We start from the raw sequence: 22,284 nt of genomic DNA, 5'->3' as shown, positions 1-22,284 counted from the left end.
ACTGCCTGTTTCACGTCTTGCCTCTTTTGATTGAAACACGCTAAGATCTGCCTTCTTTTGATTTCAGCAGCTACAGTCGATGCTCATGTTGCTGCTGAGGATTCAATAAAGAAGTCATAATTGGCTCTCCATTGTCAGTGGGGAAAAGTTAGACTGAGTTCTGTCAGCTTCTGTGCACGCCCTGATCTTATTCTCTCCCACTGCCCTCAAGCCCCACCCAGCACTCACCTTATGATTCTACAACATTAAACTTTTATGATTACTACAAATACTCCACTACTGTGTTACTAAACTTTTTTATTTGCTCCCTCCTCCTGTAATGCTCTCTCCAGAGAGAGAGGTAAGAATAGAAGCAAGCATGCTATCTTATTTTGTTGTATTTTTTGCACTGCTTGGGACCAAACCTGGGGCCTCACTCCCTTGGGACCCTACTTCCTAATGAACTCCTTTTCCTAAATCCAGCATTTCTCATTCACACGCATTGTTTCATAATTTTACGGCATATATATGGAATATTGCTTTGCATGACTTAGAATTTTACCTAAATGTTATTATACATCCTGCTTATTCCTCTGGAATTTGTCTCCACTTTCCAGTTTAGCGGCATTCCATCCTGTGAACGCATGGTCTTCATTCCCCAGCCATTCTCCTTGGAGGGGAGCTGTTTCCCAGGTTTGTTCTCACAGACGGTGCTGCATCAGGGCCCTCGTGAAGCCTTGGGCACATAAGTGGTGGTTCCTATGGAGGAGATGATGCTGTGTCTTCAGTAGGAGCTCTTAGCCACATTTCTTCTCAGGACCTCCATTTCTTATCTTCCAAAAGGCACTAGTTCCCACCTCACAGGGCGCTAGGGGAACGTGGCAATTCCAAGCATTCAAACGTCTTGCTAGTAGAATCTCTTTCCAATGCACACGAGTCACTGGACATGAAAGGCCTGGGACCAGACTAGTGAAGGAAACAGTTGTGTGCTCTATGTGTCCTGCTGTCTCTCCATGTCCACCTCTCTGGGTCCTTGGGCGTATGCTGGTCTCCTCCAGTTCTGATTTCCCCTTTCTTCTTCCTCTACCCTTCTTTGGAAGATTGCCCTGGTTCCTCATTCTCACCTGGATAAGATTTTCTCTTTGTCTCCTACTCTCTTTAACCATCTTTACATGCTTTTCCATAATCCCCTTTATTATTTATTTATTTGCAGTACTAGGGTTTGAATCTGGGGCGCTATACACTGAGCCACATCCTTAGCCTCCCCTTTCTTTGTGGTGCTGGGATCGCACCCAGGACCTGTGCATGCAAGGCAAGCACTCTATCAACTGAGCTATATACCCATCCCTTTTTAATTTTCTTTTAAATTTTGAAACAGAGTCTTGCTAGGTTGCTTAGGGCCTGTCTAAATTGCTGAGGCTGGCCTTGAACTTGCAATCCTCCTGCCTCAGTCTCCCATGTCCCTGTAATAACAGGTGTGTGCTACCTCACCTGGCCCATAATCTCCTTTAAATGGTCAATGTCTTGAAGCCAGGCCCTACATTTTGTGGGTCTATGTGCCTCAGACCCTGATTATAGTGCTTGCTACATGTGCTGGTAAGTGCATGTGGAATGAGGGAATTTAAGAATTCTCTGATGGGGCTGGGGATGTGGCTCAGCGGTAGCGCGCTTGCCTCGCATGTGTGCGGCCCGGGTTTGATCTTCAGCACCACATACAAAAAAAAAAAAACAAAGATGTTGTGTCCGCCGAGAACTAAAAAATAAATATTAAAAGAATTCTCTCTCTCTCTCTCTCCCGCACCCCACTCTCTCTTTAAAAAAAAAAAAAAAAGAATTCTCTGATGGAAAGCAGTTTGAAACTAAGGATTTCTTAGAGGCAGGGCATTGGGACCAAACCAAGGGCCTCATGCATGTTAGGCAAGTGCTCTACCACTGAACTATATTCCCGGCTTCATACTTATTTTTGTGAGAACACAGGAACCAGAGGGAATGTGTTTTTCAGTGATGAAACTGCATAGAACATAATGAGTATTGAGGAGAGAACCTGCACTGCTCATCCTAGGTGTGGGCTAGACGTGCACAAGAACCTTTCTTTGATAGTGTCTCTGATATTGCTTTTGAAATGAGTGAATGCAGCAGCCAGGGGATGGCTGTTGAAGCAGCAAGCTCCTGTGGCCTCTTCTAGGTGTCCAGGCATGCAGCCATTTTAGTTTGAGCAAGGCTTGGCGAACATTTTTTGAACAGTGCCAGAGAGTAAGTTTTTTTCGGTTCTGGGGACTCTGTGTTCTATTCAACTCTGCTGTTGAAGTGTGAAGGCAGCCTTAGAAAATATGTAAATCCCGTGGCTGTTTTCTAATAAAATTAAATATATGGCCATTAAAATTTGAATTTTGTGTGATTTTTTTGTGTGTGTCACAAAATATTCTTTAATTTTTTTTCCCCAAACCATTCTAAAGGACTCCGGCCTAAGTGAAAGTTAGGGCTGAGGATGTAGCTCAGTGTACAGCACTTGCCAAGAAGCGTCATGCTCTGACTTTGATTCCCAGTACAGAAAAGGAGGGGGAAAAAAAGCTCAACGAGCCTCAGTACCAGGTACTGGGGTGCAGAGGCCGGGCCCAGCCAAGGGTGGGTCTCCTGTCACTACAGCAGGCCTCTGGGAAGATGTAAAATCCTGCAGTTCCTAGACTGGCCACTAGATGTGCTCTCCCCAGGCCTGTGGCTCAACAGGGACCCAAAGGCTGGAGTAGTTTTCCCCAGGTGTGGTAGGTCAGTGGCCACCCTATTCACACAGGCACACCAACTTCCCAAAGATCCAAAACCTATCACAGACTGTGTGGGTCTGTTTTCCCTCTCCATGTTCATACTTTTTGTGCATATTCCCTGAATCGTCACCCACCCAGCTGAGGGGAGTTAGTCACTCTGAAGCCTCTGTGTCATCAGGCTCAGGATGATCATGTAAATACAGGTTTATGGTCAAACATCCGGGAGCTTCAGCAGGCTCTGGAGACAGAGTCTGCCTAGGTGCGTGTAAGCCAGCGGAGCGCCTCCTTATGCTGCGAGGATACTTGAAGCCCCTGGCTCATCTCATGACATGGTACTGACCGCTGTCTCCAGAACAGCCCCCAGGCCTGGCCTCCTCCTCACCACCTCCTTCCACCACAGAGGTGTGTGACAGGGGCCTGGCACTACCTTTGCTTTGCACCAATGGCCTTCAACTCTTGTTAGGGTGTGGGAGTATTGGGTAGCCGTGGTAATGTTCTTTGTGCGTACGCGTGTGTGTGTGCGCGTGCACACGTGTGCACACACGGGCATTTCTGCTGACACAGAGGTATAGCGATAGCCTGGGCATCTGCCCCATGGGTCACAGAACTGACCCGAAGTGCCAGTCACATGCAGATATGCCACCCTGGTCCTGGAGGATCTCTCAGGAGGTGTGGAATGAACCTACCTCTTCCATCCCTCTTGAGGTATGATGTCCAAGAAAGCTCTGGTGTCCTTCCTGTAGCCTTTCTCTGGTGACCTCCACCAGGGTGACAAGTAATCCCGAGGATTTGGAATGTACTTTTCCTGAAGACAAGGAGCAGCCATTCCCAGAGGAGGCAAGTCCACCACAGGGAAGAGTTTAGAGATGTGATGAGAGTCTTTGGTTATCACAGTGACCCCAGGTGCTAGAGGCATGATGCTGTCCATCCAGGGCCACCAGGAAAGATCAGCATCCTGGTGAAAAGTCACTGGAGGAGCCGGGGTGCCAGCCGGGGCAAATGGGCTCAGAGCTCTTTCATCGGGTCTGTGCTCACATGCTACCTGGCAGGTCCGGTGCCTTCTGCCCCCGACCAGCCTGGTCTGGGGTCAACTCTCCTGACTGTCTGATGCTGGCCAGAAATGCTGGCTGTCCTGGAAGCAAGGAGCAGCCTTGGATAATGAAAAACCCTTGCCTGTCCCAAGAGACTCAGATAGCCAGATGTGCCTCTCCAGCAGGCAAAAACCCAGTTTATAATCACCTGGGTCCAGAACTCTGCTTTGTATGGAATCATAGAGCAATTTTTAGAAGTTCTACTATCCACTGAACATTATAGGGGAGATTGTGCCAAGAGACATCTACCATCTCAGGAAGCCATGCCCTGGGCACTGTGCCCCGCGTGGGGTTTGTGTCCCCAGATCAACCCACACAGGGCTTCACTCAGATGTGCACGGTTCTGACCACTCCATCACATCTCTACTGTGGTTGGACCCAAGCATGTGAATAGTGAGCAAACCGGCATCTTAATTTACCATCAAGGTATTAACATTTATTTTTTAGTTGTAGGTGGACACAATACCTTTATTTTATTTTTATATGGTGCTGAGGATCAAAGCAGTGCTTCATGCATGCTAGGCCAGTGCTCTACCTCTGAGCCCCAGCCCCAGCCCCACCATCAAGGTACTTTAATTTATTATAAGTTACCTTTCATTTTCTTCCCCCCTTATTAGGGTGGGATAATAGTTGATTGTGTTTTTTTTTGTAAGAGCTAGTAAATTACACTCTGTATGAACTTCATTTCAGAGTAGCAGAAGAGCCTTAGGTGATATGTACTGTGTGGAGAGACTACTTCAATACTTTATATGTGAGTTTCCCATCGCTACGGTAACAAATAAGGACAAAGTTAATGACTTAAAAACATGAAGTTATCATCTTACAGTTCTGGAGGTCAGAAGCCAGACCTGGGGTTCGCCGGCTGAGATCAAGGTGTCACAGTGCTGTGCTGCCCTGGAGGAGCGGGAGGGAGGGCCTGCTCCCCTGCCTTTTCCAGAGTCGGCCGCTTCTCTGCCCGTGACTCCTTCCTCCATCTTTATGGTCAGCAGCACTGAATCTCCAGAGAGCTCAAGGACTCCGACCCTCTGGCGTCCATTGTGATGACTCCTTCTCTGACCCTGACCCTCCTGCCTTGGTCTTATGGGGATCCCCGTGATCACATTGGTCCCACCCAGATAATCTAGGATAATCTTTGTGTCTCAAGATCCTTAATTCAATCACATTTGCAAAGTCCCCTTTGCCATGTGTCTCGATGCTACAACTGGATATCACAGACTGAGTCACTTATAAAGAAAGCGTGTTCCACTTGTGGTTCTGAAGGCTAGGAAATTCAAGACTGGGTGGCCATATCTGGTGAGGGCCTGCCCACTGGTGGGGATGCTGCAAAGACCCAAGCACCATAGGTTGTCAATAGAGCATCCCCACATCCGTCTCTCCAGTGCCATTGGACCAGGGCCACTCTCAGTCCTCCTTGGGCCTCGATTGCCCTCTGCACTCCCATCTCCAGATGCCGTTGTTGGATCCATTAAGCTTCTGCCCTACGATACCTCACGTGGGGATCACGTTCACCACTGTTTTCTTGTTGGTTTGTTTTTTTGTGGTACCTGGGATTGAACCCAGGGGCATTTTACCACTGAGCTATTTTTAAAAATTTAGTTTTGAGACAGAGTCTTGCTACGTTGCTGAGGCTGTCCTTGAACTTGCCATCCTCATGCCTCAGCCTCTAGTGCTGGGTTTACAGGCGTGCACCACCTGCCTGTCTCGGCATGAGTGTTCGTGGAGACAGTCACTCCATGGACATGCTATGTCAGGTATGTTCAGAGCTCTGGGGATTTGAGCCTGGACATCCCTGGGGGCCTGATTCTGCCTTCAACAGTATTCCTGTCTTTGATCTGGTAAGGTTGCACCCAGGGATGTAACTCAAGCTCTGGTCTCGGGCGGGTCCACTTTGTCCTCGATGACGGCTTGGGCTGAACCTGTTCCAGTCCAGTGTCTACAGGAGAGCACAGGGCCCTGCCAGGCTGAGGGAGGACCAGCTGTCACCAGGCAACATGGGTGTGGGCACTTCGCTGGAAGCCGACCAGTCTCCTCCATAATATTTTTTTTTCTCTTGGGAGTGTGTGATGTTTACTCTTTGAGGCACCAGCTTTCACCATCTTAAGTTGTTGTGCTCTTTGGATCCATCTGAAGTCGCTGAGATACCGTCCAGCCCGCCGGGCTGAGAGGGACCTCCACACCAGGATGTGCAGTCTGAGAGGATTTGGGGTGTGCTATCCAGAGCCACCGGAGAGTGGGGAGAGGCAATTTGCCTGAAGGTCCGTTAGAATTCCTGCACATCTTGATAGTCAGGGGAGGACAATGGAACGGAATAAACAGAGTAGAAGAGCCGTCACTGAATGATGTGACATGAAGTGCCAAGTGCCAGGCTCTGTCCTTCCATGTGACCTCACTTAACTCCCAAACAAGTCGGCGAGGTAGAGACGGTCACCTTGCTCTTAGGTTTTGTGTCAGGGTGACAGTAACAGACCCTTTACTGCTAAGCTACATTCCCAGCCTTTACCTTTTTTTTTTTTTTTTGAGACAGAGTCCCATTAGGTTGCCTAGGCTGGCCTTGAACTTGTGATCCTCAAGCCTCAACCTCCTGAGTACCTTGGATTACAGGCGTGCACCCCCATGATGGGCTGAGACTGGATAATTTGTAACAGAAAACTTACTGACTCGTGATACTGGAGCTTGTGAATTCCAGGCTCCAGGGGCCACGTCTGGTGAGGGCCTTCTTGCTACGTTGCCACATGGTGGAAGGCATCAGAGGAAGAGAGAGAGGAAGGGAGAGAGAGAAGGAGGACGGGAGGGAGGGAGGGAGGGAGAGAGAGCAAGAGGCGCGGGGGGTCGGGGGTGTGGACAACAGACAGAGGCCAAACTTTTATCAATCCTTTCATCAGGAACCCAAAATAACTAACCCACTCCCTTGACAATGGCCTTAATGTGCTCACAAGGGTGGAGACCCTGTGAACCACTCACCCCTTAACCCTAACCCTAACCCTAACCTTAATGTGTTCACAAGGGTGGAGACCCTGGGAACCACCCACCACGTAACCCTAACCCTAACCCTAACACTAACCCTAATCTTAATATGCTCACAAGGGTGGAGACTCTGGGAACCACCCCGCCCCCCAAAGGTCCTGCCTGTCAACACTGTTGCATTGCGAACTAGGTGTCCAGCACAAGGACTCTGGGGACACATTCAAACCATGGCAGGAGGTATCCAGAAACTAGAAGTACTACAGGGAGGATAAGCCACATTTCCAGACCTGGGCTTTTCTTCGGCTTCCGTGAGATGTGCCTGATGGCTAGGGAGAGTGGCACTTAGTTCAGTGAGGATCTCAGAACTGTCCCTCCACGGCCCTGGCACCAGGCGAGGAAGACAGAGCACGCTGGTGTTCTCCTGGCAGTAGATGGTGTTTAAGGGGAGGTTGATGGGTGGATGGAGACAGGGGCCGGTGTTTGTGAAGCCGGCCTTCCCTGTGCCCAGCCTGCCTCTGACACAGCTGCATGGCCAGTGATATTAAGGACAAGACACCCTTGGACCTCCATGCCACCTGGGGGGGCCACGCCCGGGACCTCCATAACACCTGGCAGGGGGCACGCCTGGGACCTTCATGCCACCTGGGGGGGCACACCTGGGAGCCCCAGGTGGTGCTGGAGAGGAGCAATGCCCCTTGGAACCTGTGCAGTTCTGTTAAGCAGCATTCCACTAGGCAGAGAGACTGGGGTGGGAGGAGCGTCTGGCTTGGGAAATGCGAGCCTGACAGCTGAAGGGTCCCAGAGCAGCAGGCCACCTTTCCTCTTCCCTTGGGCCACTCTGGAGGTCTGCTCTTGATTGATAGAGGCATCTGGCTGCTAAAAATACCCTCCTGCCCGGCTCCCTGTTCCAGCTCCAGCTGAGCCGACACACGCGCACACGCACACAGCTTCTTTTTGCAAAGAACCTTTCAGAACTGGTCAGGCCCCATCCCAGGGCTGCACTTGCCCACGGCATCTTCTGCTTTCTCCGCTATGCTGGGTGACAAGTGAGACCCTCGCCCTGCTGCTGTCCTCTTGCCTGCCTACTCCTGCCTCCAGGAACGAGGTAGAGGGGGAGGTGAGGGCCCAAGGCCAAGGGGGCAGGGAAGGGGAGGTGGCCTGTCCATTTATAGTCCTGCTCTTTGGGATGCCGAAGGTGCCGAAATAGCAGCAGTGACAAAGGGCTTGGCCCAGCGCTGACATCCCCCGTGCACCCGCAGACTCTGAGATGACAATAGGGAGCATGGAGAACGTGGAGGTCTTCAACTCTGAGGGCAAGGGCCGGGGACTGAAGGCCACCAAGGAGTTCTGGGCAGCAGACATCATCTTCGCCGAGCGGGCTTATGCCGCTGTGGTCTTTGACAGGTATGGGGCCCTTGCTTTGGCTTGTGCCAAACTTTAAAATAGGTGGCTCTCATGGTCACCAGGGAGGGGGTGGTGACCACGGGGTCCTCTTAGTGAAGCGGCACTGCTGCCAGGTAACTCCCTTCTGGAGGCCCCAGCATTGCCTGAGATGTGCTGTGGACTCAGGGTGGTGGAGGTGACCAGAGGCCCCGGCACGTCCTCCTGACACATGTGCCCGTGGCCCAGCTGTGGGTGGGTGCTGGGGGGCAGAGGTGGGCATGGTGCTGCGGCAGACACCTTCTGGCAGAAGACCCCTCCTGTAAACTTCCTTTGATACGTTAAATAAGCCAAAGACTTGTAGACATATGTTCAAGAATCAAGGAATTGCTGAGACTTGAAGAAATCAACTGTAAATACAGAGGTGACACAGGGACCCATGTGCCCTTCAAAAATCTTGTCCAGTCCTGGTTCCTTCTGTCTTTCCTGAGGTAACCTGTGTGATGATTTAAATGTATTTCTTTCCAGAATGTTCTTGTGTTATTACATACAGTCACTGGCACTTACCAAAGTGGCCTTTGGTTTCTTTTTATAGAGATGGCCTCTTCCTTCAGATGCCCTTTTAGAACCTCTCCTTTCCCCACACCACACACTCCTGACGGCCATTCCTGGGGGACTGGAAGCTCTAGACACTTCCTTTCAATCCTTGGGGACCTGCTTCCTTTAGGGATGCGTAGCACTGTTCACGTTGGTCCAGCTGCTCTGCGGACCCCGGGTTTGAGGTGCCCGATGAGTTCCGCCCCCCAGACTCGTGACTCCTGGAGTTGGGGTGTGGCTCAGTGTAGGGCATGCGCTCAGCCTGTGAAGGCCCTGCTGATTCTCCATGCTATCGAGCCTTGGCAGGGAGGCCTGCTGTGGCCATTGCTTGCTGGTGGCTGTTCTCTGGGTGTGTGGCTGGAAGAGCCACCCCCAGGCCATCAGAGTGCTGCCTTCAGTTTTAGTAGTGTCTGCCATGACCCTGTCCCCGCAGAACAGCCACTTTTAAATTAGCTCTTAAAATTGGTTTTCAAAAGCCCTGCCTGGTAATTAAATGAACATGATGCTTTCTAAGCCTGCAGTTGGTGTGACCTGCCTGATGTTTACGTGGCCCGTTGGTCCCTGTGATTGGCTGTGGCTCCACCCGTCCTGGGCATGGGCGCTGCTTTCCAGAGACACCTTGCTGGGCACTCAGGGTGTCCTCTCCCTGCTGCAGGCCCTCTGGGGAACTCAGAGAGCAGGCCCTGGGGATGGAGTGAGGTCTCCCTCACCAGTCCATGTGTGTGTTGTGTGTGTATGTATGTGTGTGGGCGTGTGTATGTGGGTTTATGTGTATGTGTGTATGTGTGTATGTGTGTGTGTGTATGTGGGTTTATGTGTGTGTGTGTGTGTGTATACATACAACAAGGAGTCAGCTGGATTTGCAGTTAAAACACAAAATTCAGAAACACAGGGTCTGGGACTGCTGGTCCTGTTCTGGGGCCAGGCTGCCCCCTGACCTTAAAAGAGCACCCCCACTTAACACCTCGGGTTCCCCGGAGCCCATCTGGGGCCCAGTCTCCTCCCAGGAGTGTCTGGAGCTGGGCGGGTTGCACCGTTTAGTTGTAGAGAAGCTTGAGGAGAAGTGCGTTATGGCGGAGTGTCTGCTCTCCATACGCTGTTGTCTCCTCGGCTGGTTATGCCCAGGTGTCAGCATCTGTCCACACAGCTGGGATCTGACCACATGGCTGTTGGGATTTTTCATTTAATGACTACCTATCTCTGGGCAACATACCCTCTTCACGGACACAGAGGTTAAGGACTGCGTGTTCTGCCACTTGCTGAGGATCAAAAGTGTAGGTGGCTTCTGTATCTCTGTTACTATGAATAATGTGTTATTAATTTGAAGTAATAACTACAAAAACAGCCTTAGAGCTTGCTGCAGATAAAATGCTGTACAGTATTTCATATTGTCATTACAGTCGTTGTAGGGTGAAGGGGGTGAATGATCTCCAAATTGATTAAAAGGGGGCTTGGGGCATAGCTCAGTGGCAGGCACATGTTTAGCCTACAGGAGGCCCTGGGAAGGATCCCCAGCAACACACACACACACACACACACACACACACACACACTGATGGGGAAAATGTAATAGAGATAGTGTTTGAAAGTGATTCACCCAAATTCCTTGCTGCACAGAGGAGGGAGCTGTTTCTATGGGCATCTCATGGCCGTACAGCTTGGAAACGGTGAGAGGAAGGCTTTGCCCATCGAGGGCTCCTGCTGAAGCTCAGAGACTGTCCAAGAGAAACACAGCTGGGCAGGTAGGACCGGGTCACCCAGGAAGTCCCTCTGCAGACGTGACAGGCTCTAGTCCACAGATCGGCATGAGGCCTGTTTTTAGTTGAGTAGTGCATTAAATGTGAAAATCAGTTCCTTCAATTAATGGGTGGTGCCTACCGTATCCTGTAACACCCTAACTGTTGTGATGAAGCACAGTGTGAAATGGGCACAGGAGGCCACCAGCTCCCCCTGGGGTGCTCCAGCCTGCTGCCCCTTCTCCTCCCTTCTGAGTCCTGTGTCCTGCCTGCCCGGAGCCCAGGGGTACCCTAAGCTTTTTCTCATACACTCTACTGCTTTTCTCATACAGTTTATTCACAGGATGAATATTTCTAAGCCATATGCAACTTGGTTTCTATTTCCTTTTTAATCAAAGGTACAACAATGCTTGTGGTTTTGTGCCAATTGCTTCCTTCACTCTCAAGTTCATTCTCATCCATGTGGCTTTGCCTAATTAATAAATAAATGAGCTGTGTGTTGTGTGTGCCACATGCATCTTCCACCCCCTGATGGACGGTCAGGGGAGCCTTGTTGCCTTGTCTCTTGGAGGGCAGACACTCTAGGTGCGTGCCCTTGCTGGCTTGTGGGTCTCCGCTGCCTGTGCGTTCTGCTTTCCCGCCCAGGGCTGGCGGGCAGGGGTGAGCTTGTCTAGCTCATGCTGCTGAGCCTGGCCCTCATAGCCCCCTGCCACGGTCCTCAGTGTGCTCAGGATGTCTTCCCCTTTGCCGGCTGTACACATGAGGCGTCTGCTTAGAGGTCAGGGAGACACAGAGAGCAGATGTCAGAAAGCACACCAAGAGCTGGGAGGACTCTCTCAGGCCTCAGCAGTGTGCAGTGTGTCCCATGGTCCCTGGCAGGTGTGACCAATCCCTCAGGCACACCTGCCCCCCCTGAACTTCAGCCTGGCCTCAGAATCCTCCCAGCAGGTGCTCTGGCGGCCACTGCTCATCATCCCAGGAATGGGAACTGGCTTTGGGATGAAGTCCACTTGCCTCCCATGGGTGCCTCCATGGGACTGGGTGCCAGAAAGGAGGGAGAGTGAGGTGGTGGGGGAGGGAAGCTTGCAGGGAGCCTCTGTGAACACAGAGTTTTAAAGTGGTGAGACACTGGTTTGGGGATGAGCTGCCAGAGGCCCTTTAGATGTCTCCTCTGAGGGTTCCCAGGTCCTGGGAAGACAGGGACAGGGAGCCCACAGGACCTTAGCCTCATGCCCTCGCTGTTCTGCAGTGGGGTGGATCTGGGAACTGATGATGCTGGATTGATTGTTGCTGTTTAGATTTTTTTTCTACTTCATTTTAGAAAATTTGTAAATTGTAGAAAAAACAAGGAGGGAAATTAAAATGATCTGAAATCCTGCCATTTGGAGAAAACTACAATTAACATTCTAATGTATTTCTTTCTGTCTATCTCATGAAAATATAATACATATAAAATGTTCTCTTGCTCCCGATGGGGTGTATGTGGGGTGAGGGTGCTGGGAGAAGCACTCCCTTAACTGTAAGGTAGTAAGTGCACCTGATTGTAAGGTGTTAAATACCAGGTAGTAAAATATGGAGGAAGAAGTTTGCTTTAGAATGGAAGGAATATGGGGCACATATAGTATTTTATCAATTCCAGGACATATATTTCATTTTAACATCTCCAAGCTCATCATGTGGGGCCGGGGGTTATAGCTCAATGATAGAGCACGTGCTTAGCAAATGTGAGGCCCTGGGTTCAATCACTACAAGAGTGAATAAATGAATAAAAATAAGCAAATAACATCATGATGGATGCTAAAATCTATGGTTCATTATAGTTTAATTGGCAGAAGTTTTTTGTTTCTTAGTGGTAAATACAAATGGTGTGTTTAATAATCATTTAATACTTCTAATAACTAAAGAATATTAAGTGGTGCACTTAGTTACTTTAGGTTCAATGTAGTGGAGTTATATATATTTTTTTTCTCAAGAGATGAAATTATTTTGAAACCTGTTTCTTTCTTTTTAAAAATATCTTTAATTTCTTTTTTTTAGTTGTAGACGGATAATACTTTTATTTATTTATCTTTATGTGGTACTGAGGCTTGATCCCAGTGCCTCGCACATGCTAGGCAAATGCTCTACCACTGAGCCACAACCCCAGCTCCCCCGAAACCTATTTTCTTTACTTCACAGCATGTTGTGACATTCCAAACCATTAACATCCTTCCACACCTTTTACACACCCATGTAGTGCTCCTTTTGTTGACCCGTGTTTATTAATTTAACCAGATATCAAGGGTGGGTCCTACTCTTTCCTAGTAAGTCTTCCCATAGGTGTCTGATTATTTATTGAAGATAAACTCCTGGAAACAGATTTTTTTTTTTTTTTTACTTCAAAAGACATTTGTCAGGCTTTGGATGTAGATTTTCACATCACCTCCCCAAAGGGGCCACGCTGCCTTCTCTGGCAGTGAAGATTTACCTACCCGCCCTAGCCTTGGTGAGCAGTTATTAGTTACTTTTTTATGTTTTCCAACTTAATCTGTAAAATCTTACTTTACTATTGTTATAATTTGAGTTTTCATTATTAGAGAAGTGAACTTTTAAACTGTTTATTAGCCATCAACATGTATTACTTTATGATTTGGTTTTCTTTGAATGTCCTCAAGTTTTAAGAAAAGAGGGTCCCCACTTAGGACGGTTCCCCACAGCCTTCACCTCTAGATGGTGTGAGGGTGACCACACCCAGTGGGAGCTGCCCTGTGAGGTGGGCCTGTTGGTCTTCTCCTGGGCTGGTGGTGGGCAGCACAGTACTGTCAAGAGGCCGGGCAGTGGCAGCTGCTGCAGCCCCCAGTCACTCAGCTGTCACCAGGTGAGTGACGGACACTCCACAGTGCGCTCTGTTGAGCTAGGGTGTTGGTGGCCAGGTGACCACACATATCTTTGTCTTTTCTTTGGCTGTGCTGGGAATGGAACCCAGCGCCTGGGGCACCCGGAAGTTCTCTACCACTGAGCGGCACCCGCAGCCCTGCATGCGTTTTAACTCAGGATATTTTCAATTTAGGATGTGTTCACTGGCACCTGTCCCTGTCGTAAGCTGAGGAGCAATTGCACTTTTGTGCTCAGATGTTTTCCCCTCCTTTACGTGCAGGTCTTCACCACTGCCTGCGTTTCTTGAAATCTCTTCTGTTTTGATTTCAGCTCCTCCACAGTCTTCTATTAGTTTTGACTTTAATTTTGCAAGTCTTTCTTTGATCTTATCTGAAGACATTTTTAGAGGTGCATATTTTCCCTGTGTGTGCCTTTTAAAGTAATGTCCAGCTTTGCTTCTTTCTTGTTCCTTCATTGCACTCTGATTCCTGTTGTCACTGTGGTTTTCATCTTAGCTGACTCAGTTTGTTTTATGTCAAGTAGAAGGAGAGACAAAGGGCTCAGGAGTGACTCAAGCCTTCAGCAAATGATCAGGTCCTGGCCTTTTCCCTGGGTGGCCTAGGAACTCTTCCAGACCCTCAAAGGAAAACCTCCATATTTTTAACTCCAAAATCTACTGGATAAGCCAGGTAACTTATTGTAATATGAATGAAATTCACCACCATTGCCACCATCATCACCATCATCATCATCACCATCACTGCTACTACCACCACATCACCACCACCACCACCATCACCACCATCACCAACACCACCACCACTACCAACATCACCACCACCACCACCATCACCACCATTGCCATCACCACCACCACCACCACCATCATTACTGTCACTACCATCACCACCATCACCATCACCACCACCATCACCACCACCACCACCATCATACCACCACCACCACTATCATCATCATCACCACCACCAACGCCATCATCACCACCACTACCACCATCACCACAATCACCACCACCATCACCACCACCACCACCACCACATCACCATCACTACCATCACCACCATCACTATTACTATCACCATCACCATCATCACCATCACTATCATTATCATCACTACCATCACCACCATCACCACCATCACTATTACTATCACCATCACCACTATTACCATTACCATTAACATCACCATCACCACCATCATCATCATCATCATTACCATGATCACCATCATCACCATCATCACCATCCCTACCACCACCACCATCATCATTGCCATCACCACCACCCATCACCATCGCCACTGTCACCATCCATCACCATCATTACTTTCAAACAATGTACATACCTAATAACTATGTGGCCAAACTGGAATGAATTCAGAATTGGGCTGGTCAACAGAAGCATAATACACTTCAGATAATTTTCAAATAATTTTGGAGAAATAGCCATCTGAAAATAATGAATTGTCCTTTGAAAGAAAGTGTTCTGAACATTCTGTTTCTCTCTCTCCCCCTGCCTCGCTCTCTACACACACACACACACACACACACACACACACATATACATATTTTAATGTCAATAGACCTTTATTTTATAAATTTATATGCGGTGTTGAGACTCGAACCCAGTGCCTCATACATAAGACATAGTCAGGCAACAGGCCTTTTTGTCCGGGGCACCTGAAAATTTCCAGTCTCTCGGCACCCAAAGCCTCGCCTGCCCTGGCCCAGGTGGGCCTGGCAGTGTTGTTACTCCTCTTGAGGTCCCCTAAACAGTCCCCCCGTCTTGGATTTAGAATCTGTGTGGCCTGGGGGTTCCTAACTTGGATCCAGGGATCCTTTACCAGGGAAATACCTCAACCTGGAAGGTCCAGCTTTCTATGTGTGGGCGTATCCGCTTCTGCCTCTGGGAGAAAGTCCACAGCTTCCATCAAGTGTGAGTGATTCCAGCCCAGATGAATGCTGGGGCCATTGGCTTTTATGCAATCTTCTGTGGCAGATGAGGAAACTGAGGCTTAGAGAGGTAATGGTCCCCCAGGTCACACAGGGTGGGTCCCAGGGAAGGACTGAGTTGTCCAGGCCATTGGTTCTCATCAGCTGCACTCCTACCCCCAAGAGGGCTTCATGGTACTACTACCAAGCTTTCTCGTGCAGTGTTCAATGCAATTAATGGTATTCATTTTTGTTTTGTTTGGGGTACCAGAGATTGAACTCAGAGGCACTCGACCACTGAGCCACATCCGCAGCCCTATTTTGTATTTTACTTAGAGACAGGGACTCACTGAGTTGCTTAGCACCTCACTTTTGCTGAGGCTGGCTTTGAGCTCGTGATTCTCCTGCCTCAGCCTCCTGAGCCACTGGGATCACAGATGTGCACCACCATGCCCAGCCAGTATTTAATTTTAATAAAAGAAAAAGCATCCATCAATTTCAGAAGAATCAAAAGATGATTATAGCCAGGTGCAATTATGCCTGTAATCCCAACTCAGAAGGCTGAGGCAGGAGGATCCCAAGTTCAAGGACATCCTGGGCAATTTAGGGAGACCCTGTCTCAAAAATAAAATAATAAGGGCTGAGGCTGAGAGCAGAGCACTTGCCTAGCATGTGTGAGGCCCTGAGTTTGATCCCCAGCCCTGAAAAAAAAGGTCACTGGCTCCCAGGGTCTAGGAATTAAGACATGAACACCTTGGAAGGCTATTTTTGAACCTACCACAACCAGTAATGTGAATTTTCTAGATCAAAGTTCTTTATAAAGTATAGTAAGAAGAAGGAAGGAGCCAGGATAATTTTGGAGACTTTTCTTTTAATTTTTATGACTCTTTTCTGTGCTAGGGATTGAACCTAGGGTCACGTACATGCTAGATGAGGGCTCTGCCACTGAACTATATCCCCAGAGCTTTTAAGTCTTTTAAATAAAACATGACCAAGTCCAGATGATTCTGGGTGGGAGTTAGGGTGGCCGAGACATTGTGCAGACACCTGTGTGCAGGGAAAGCACAAGGGGCAGCGAGGAGGAGCTGAGGACTTTTAAAGAAATGGTCCCAGCCAGGCTGCTTTTGAAAACTGAACCAGAGAGAGCTCCTTTAGACCCAGTGGGGACAGCTGGGCCTTGGGCCTCTGGAGCGCTGCGTGACCTGTGGGAAAGCCAGGATTAGCCCCGCAGACGCAGGACACACATGTGGCCTTTAATCTGGGAGCAGCTGGTGAGTGGAGGGTGGAGGGCAGATGAGGCTATAAATAGAAACAACTTAATAACGGGATTAGAGAAATTCCTGGACAGTTAGTTCAGAAAATGCAGGAATCAGTGTCTGTTAGGGTGATCAGGTGGCAGCCTCCCAGGTCTGCCCTTGCTGAGGGCGAGTCTCCCCTTTAGTTTGGCGTCTTGGCTGCAGAAAGCTGCAGGGCTGGAGTTCTCAACAGTCCTCAATGGCAGACTTAGAATGGGTTGCTTTTTAAAAATTTAGGCAAATCACCTCCGCAGAGATGTCATCGTCACTCATGTGCTTCTGAGGGCTGAGCAGAGTCTCAGGTTGGGGCGTGGACACGGCTGGAGCAGGGCTAGCATGCAGGTATGGGGTGTGTGACCTCCTCACGGGAGGAGTGGCAGGGAAAACCCCAAGAGTCAGCCTTTCAATAAAATGTGGCCTGTAATCCCAGCAGCTCTGGAGGCTGAGACAAGAGGATTATGAGTTCAAAGCCAGCCTCAGCTACAGCGAGGCGCTAAGCAACTCAGTGAGACCCTATCTTAAATAAAATACAAATAAGGCTGGGGATGTGGCCCAGTGGTCGAGGGCTCCTGAGTTCAATCCCTGGTACCAAAAGCAAACAAACAAGAAAGTGGTAGAGATGGATAGGCCATCCCGGGCCTCCTCCAGAGATGCCATGCCACCCAGTGTATGCTTAGGCACACAGGACAGTGAACAGCAGCACAGCAACGTCCCTCAGGGCCACTGGGCCTGAAACGCACAGCAGGGAGATGTCTGGGGAGAAACGGAGCAGCCAGCTCTGCTCCTGTTGCTCCTCTTTCACAGGCCATCAGTGGGAGCCCCTGGGCCTGCAGGATGGGGACGTGCACTGAGAGGGCAGTCCACGTCCCCCAAGCCTGGTCACTTTCCCAACATCCCTTCCCAGTATGGTGCCTCCTGCAATCTCCCCAAGAGCTGGCCACTCCTGTCTCCTAGAGCACCCCGCCCGCTGCTCACCCACCTCCAACTCACGCAGGAGACCTGGGCCTCCGAGTGTGCACACAGCCCATCTGGGGGGCCAGAACAATGCCTCCTCTCCCAGGTGACAGCTCCACCTCAGTGAAGTAAGGGCTTCTCCCTGACCTGATGGTGTTGCCTTCATACGTGTTTGTGTCCCAGGCCAGCCTGGGGACTGCAGGAGGGCGAGATCAGCCTTCCCTGTGTTCAGGCCCTCCATTACCTACCTCAGTGTGCAGCACATAACAGATGCTCAGTAAAGACTTGTGAAAAGAAGGAGGAGGGGAGGAGTGGGGGGAAGGGTGAAGAAAGGAAAGAAGGAGTGAGAAAACGAATTTGAGACACTGGAGTTGTCTGGGGGCTGGAAGGGGTGCTCTTGAAGAACCCCTCCCCCAGCGTCCTGGCAGCCTGTGGAGCCGGGGGCGCTCTCTCAGCCTCAGCTGGCCCGCCCACTGCGTGCACACCTCGACTTTGCATTTGTCTGTGACTATTTCCATACAAGGAGTGGAGCAGCAACTGCCCTCCGTCCCTCTTGACGCTGACAGGTGATAGAGCACAGGGCACAGCTGCGGGGCGAGGAGCGAGTGGGGACCAGCAGCCAGGACAAGACACACGTGCTGTAGGAGGGCAGTGGGCTCTGGGGCGTCTGCCCTCATGCTGGGAGTGGGTGCAGCAGCAGGCACTCGGGTGAGACCCCTGCGGGACAATGACCACCTGACCATCGGAGCTCCAAAGGCTGCGGTGAGGATTTAAAAAAGAAAAGGACTCCATACACCTCTGGAAACTCGGAGCTCTGTACAAAAGAGAGCTGCCACTTCCTGTGTGAAGGGCACCTGGGAGCCCAGGAGGCAGTCTTGCTGAGCCTGGTGGGACCACACTCTCCCAAAATCCAAGCAGTTATTTGGGGATTTGCTTCTTTTGGACTTTCTTCTGTGCTGGGGGAAGGGATGGGGGTACTTCCATCTGGGAGGGGCCCTGGTCCCACCAGGAGGGTCTCCATACCCGGCTGTACTCTCCTCCTCTCAGGCACCTTGGAGAGCAGGAGGAGCTGGAGGAGAGCAGGGGCTCAGAGGTCACCTGACCAACCTCCCTGTGTGATGGGCGGGCCAGGCTGCCATCCAGGGAGCACCCACCCGGTGCCAGGCTATGCTGGCTACTTCACACCTATTATATCAAAATCATTAAATCCTGAAAAAAATCACCCTGAGTGTAGAACTTCTTTGTAAATTTCTTCTTGCTTTAATTTAAAAGCAGTAATGATGTTTCTTTCAAAAGCAACAAATATTAGTCTAAAAGATATCAAGATGTAGGTGTTGCCATTCCCATCTTCACATAAGGAATCAGGGCTTAGAGAGGTTAGGGGACTTGCTAAGGTCTCACAGCCAGCAGATATTGGAGTCAGGAGTTGAACCCAGCTCTAACTGACTCCAGATTTGACCTTCCACATTATCCAAAAACTCTGGAGGTTTTCCCTGCCACTCCTCCCGTGAGAAGGTCACACACACCACTGATGAGGAGAGGTGAGGACCAGAGGGCTAGGCTTCTCCTTCTTCTTGTTTCTAAATAAGCTTCCTCTTCCTATCTACCTGGTATTTCCCAGTGTGCTCCCTGGAAGGAGCAGGATCCAGGTTCCTCCCATCTCTACTTTCTCGCTCCTGAAAGTGGAGGCATCAGTGTCCCCCCAGAACAGGAAGGGCACAATCCCAGGCCCCTCAGACCTGGCAGCAGAAGATGGATTTAGCAGGACCTCCGAGAATGTGTGTGTAGTGAGCCAGGGCCGCAGTCCGCAGGTGCGGTTCAGGGCTAGGGCGGCAGGTAGCTGAAAGAGGGGCCGCCTGTCCCAAGGGGACCGGGATTTGGAGCTAACTTGCAATGCTTCCTGGGTTTCACCGGCCTTTGAAGCTGGCTCCAGGCCCGGGGAGCTGCAGGATGGATCCCAAGCCGACTTCCTCCCTTGGCTCTGGAGGAAGCACTCGCTCGCACTCGGACCCACACTAGTCAGGGTGAGAAAAGGCCATCCTGATGGTCACGTTTACGATGTCAGATTTGTCCCACTGCACATTTAGTTTTTATGAGAGGAATGAAAGCCTCTTATGGGGAAGTGACGAGGTGGAAGGAGGTGGGACATTGCACTGATAGGCTTGCTGATCCGAGGCAGGCGACAATCAGTGATTGGAAGGCTTCCTGTCACTCAGCCTGGAGTGAAGGGTGAAGGCCTCACAGGAGCAGCCAGGGCTCTGTCTCCAGCCTCCTCCCCAAAGTGGTTGCTCTTGACCTTGAAGCAGCATGGTCCAACCCTCTGGAATTTATTCTTAGGAACATAATTTGGCTGTAGTTCATTGCAAGTGGATTATTCTAAATTCAGGCCTTAGTAGAAGTGATTTAAGTCAGCTCCTGGGAGCTGGGGACAAGTGCCAGGCCAGGAAAACACACCCTAGTGAACCTCGGGCCATGCAGACCCACGGCAGGCGGGATAGGGGTCCAGCCAGGGGCAGGCCATAGGGGGCATTGTTTGCACAGTTACAAATCAATGACAACCAAGTCCTACTCATCTGTTTCTACTGTCATCATGACCCACAGCCCTCGACCATGTCAGACCGTGGGCTCCTGCCTGCCAAAACCCATGTTCTGAACAGTTGCTGTTGACTGACCTTCACATTGGCACATTTGAAAACACTGTCTTCTGCCCGGGGTTTGACTGGACAGACTCTCAGTGGCACCACTGTTCCCTGATACAGCAGGCCGGGCTGCTGTGTTCGCTTTGAGAGCTGCTCTGGGGACGAGACTCCTTCAGCTTGTGCTGGCCACGTCTCCAATCCTGTGATACCACATGGGTTAGGCCAAGCAGTGAACGAAAACGTCAAACGTCTATTATGCCAGGTGATCGCCTAGAGCTATTCACATTTAAGATTTATTTAATTTATTAATTTTTTTTGTACCAGTCATTAAGCCCAGGGGCACTTAACCACTGAGCCACGTCCTTAGCCCTTTTGAATATTTTTATTTATTTTATTTAGGGTCTTGCTGAATTGCTTAGGGCTTTGCTAAGTGGCTCAGGCTGGCTTTGAACTCTCCATCCTCCTGCCTCAGCCTCCTGAGCTGCTGGGATCACAGGTGTGCACTGCCATGCTTGGTTTAAGATTTATTTTTTATTAAAAAATATTTAATAATTTGGGGGTTGTTGGGGATTGAACACAAGGCCTTCCTCTTGCTACGCATGTGCTCCACCACTGAGCTACACCCCCAGCCCCCAGTATTTAACCTTTAAAACAGTGACCTGGGCACTGTGATATTTTTAATATTTCATAAATTTTTGAAGTTTTCTCAAATTTCAATGTATCCATGAAATATGAATATATATTATATTTATATATGTGACTAAAATACGAGGTATATTAGATGCTCTAAAAATATCAATTTGGGGGCTGGGGTTGTGGCTCAGTGGCACAGTGCTTGCCTTGCACATGTGAGGCACTGGGTTCGATCCTCAGCACCACATAAAAATAAATAAACAAAATAAAGATTAAAAAATGTATATTTTAAAAAACAAATACCAAATTGAGTGTAAGGCATTAGACAGTCCCAGTGTGGGGTTTTCTCTGATGGATGACCCTGGAGGGGACAGTCATGGAGTGCCAAGTGACAGCAGGCACCACTGTGCAGCTTCTAACAGTCCCGCCCCAGGTCTTGCTAGCCACCCTCTTTCCTGCCTGTGTTTCTGTGCCATCTGGTTCTGATGTCCCAGAGGTGGCGTCTCCTGCTGTTCCTCCTTCCCCAAGGAAAGGCTCTCAGGTGTGCCGAGGCCTGGAAGCTAACACACCAGCACAGAAGACGCTCTTGATGAAAGGGAACGCCACACCACAAGCAGCCAGGAGGGGACAATGGTGATGCCTCCATTTCCTGTGAGGCAGTTCAGAGCCAGGAAGGAACTTCTGGCTATGATGTGTGTGTGCGCCATCTTGATGACGGTCTGGTACACAGATGTGCACCATCTTGGTGATGGTCTGGTACACAGATGTGCACCATCTTGGTGACGGTCTTGTGGACAGATGTGTGCGCCCTCTTGGTGATGGTCTGTGGACAGATGTACCTGTTGGAATCTGTCCAAGCGTACACACTTTCAGGGTGGCCTGAATGCACTTTGCTTGGGGAAAAGGACATGAGCTTTCAGGGGCTGGAGTAGGTTCCTATAGTTTGAATTTTTTTTTTGTACTAGAGATTGAACCCAGGGACACTTTATCACTGAACTACATCCCCAGTCCTTCTTGATTTTTTCTGTTGAGACAGGGTCTCACCAAGTTGATGAGGGTGGCACAAAGTTGCTGATGTCGGCCTCAAACTCTTGATCCTCCTGCCTTAGCCTCCCAAGTTGCTGGGATTACAGGTGTGTACCACCATGCCTGGCTTATAGCTTGAATTTTGAATGTCCCTCCAAAGCCCATGTGTCAAAGGCTATCACCAGCTGGCTGGACTGGTGACATGAACTGGGTTCAAGGGAGCTGGTTGTATAAATAACTATGAAAACGGTGAAGAAACATGCAGCAAATGAACATAAGTTTCTAAGGCAGGACAGTTTGGTGACCCCAAGGGGGAGCTCCAGCGCTGGAAGGAGCAAGAGAGTGAGCATACCCCAAACCCCTGTTTTTATTTAGGGGAAAGACGTTTGAGAAAGTTCCACCCCAGGGCTGGGGATGTG

General features: G+C 49.8%; 1 protein-coding gene across 1 annotated transcript in view; it reads left to right on the top strand.

The window, feature by feature from the left end:
- Window positions 1-8,063: 8,063 nt before the first annotated feature.
- Smyd1 (SET and MYND domain containing 1) overlaps window positions 8,064-22,284 on the top strand; it is a 32,725-nt gene continuing 18,504 nt past the window's right edge. Inside the window, exon 1 of the mRNA XM_027948889.2 lies at window positions 8,064-8,200. Within this exon, the coding sequence (XP_027804690.2) occupies window positions 8,064-8,200 (137 nt within the window). The remainder of the gene's footprint in view (window positions 8,201-22,284) is intronic.

The sequence above is a fragment of the Marmota flaviventris genome, chromosome 14, assembly GCF_047511675.1.
Source record: "Marmota flaviventris isolate mMarFla1 chromosome 14, mMarFla1.hap1, whole genome shotgun sequence".
Lineage (NCBI taxonomy): Eukaryota > Metazoa > Chordata > Mammalia > Rodentia > Sciuridae > Marmota > Marmota flaviventris.
Note: the sequence above shows the minus strand (reverse complement) of the source record. Positions and strands in the feature narration are given on the sequence as shown.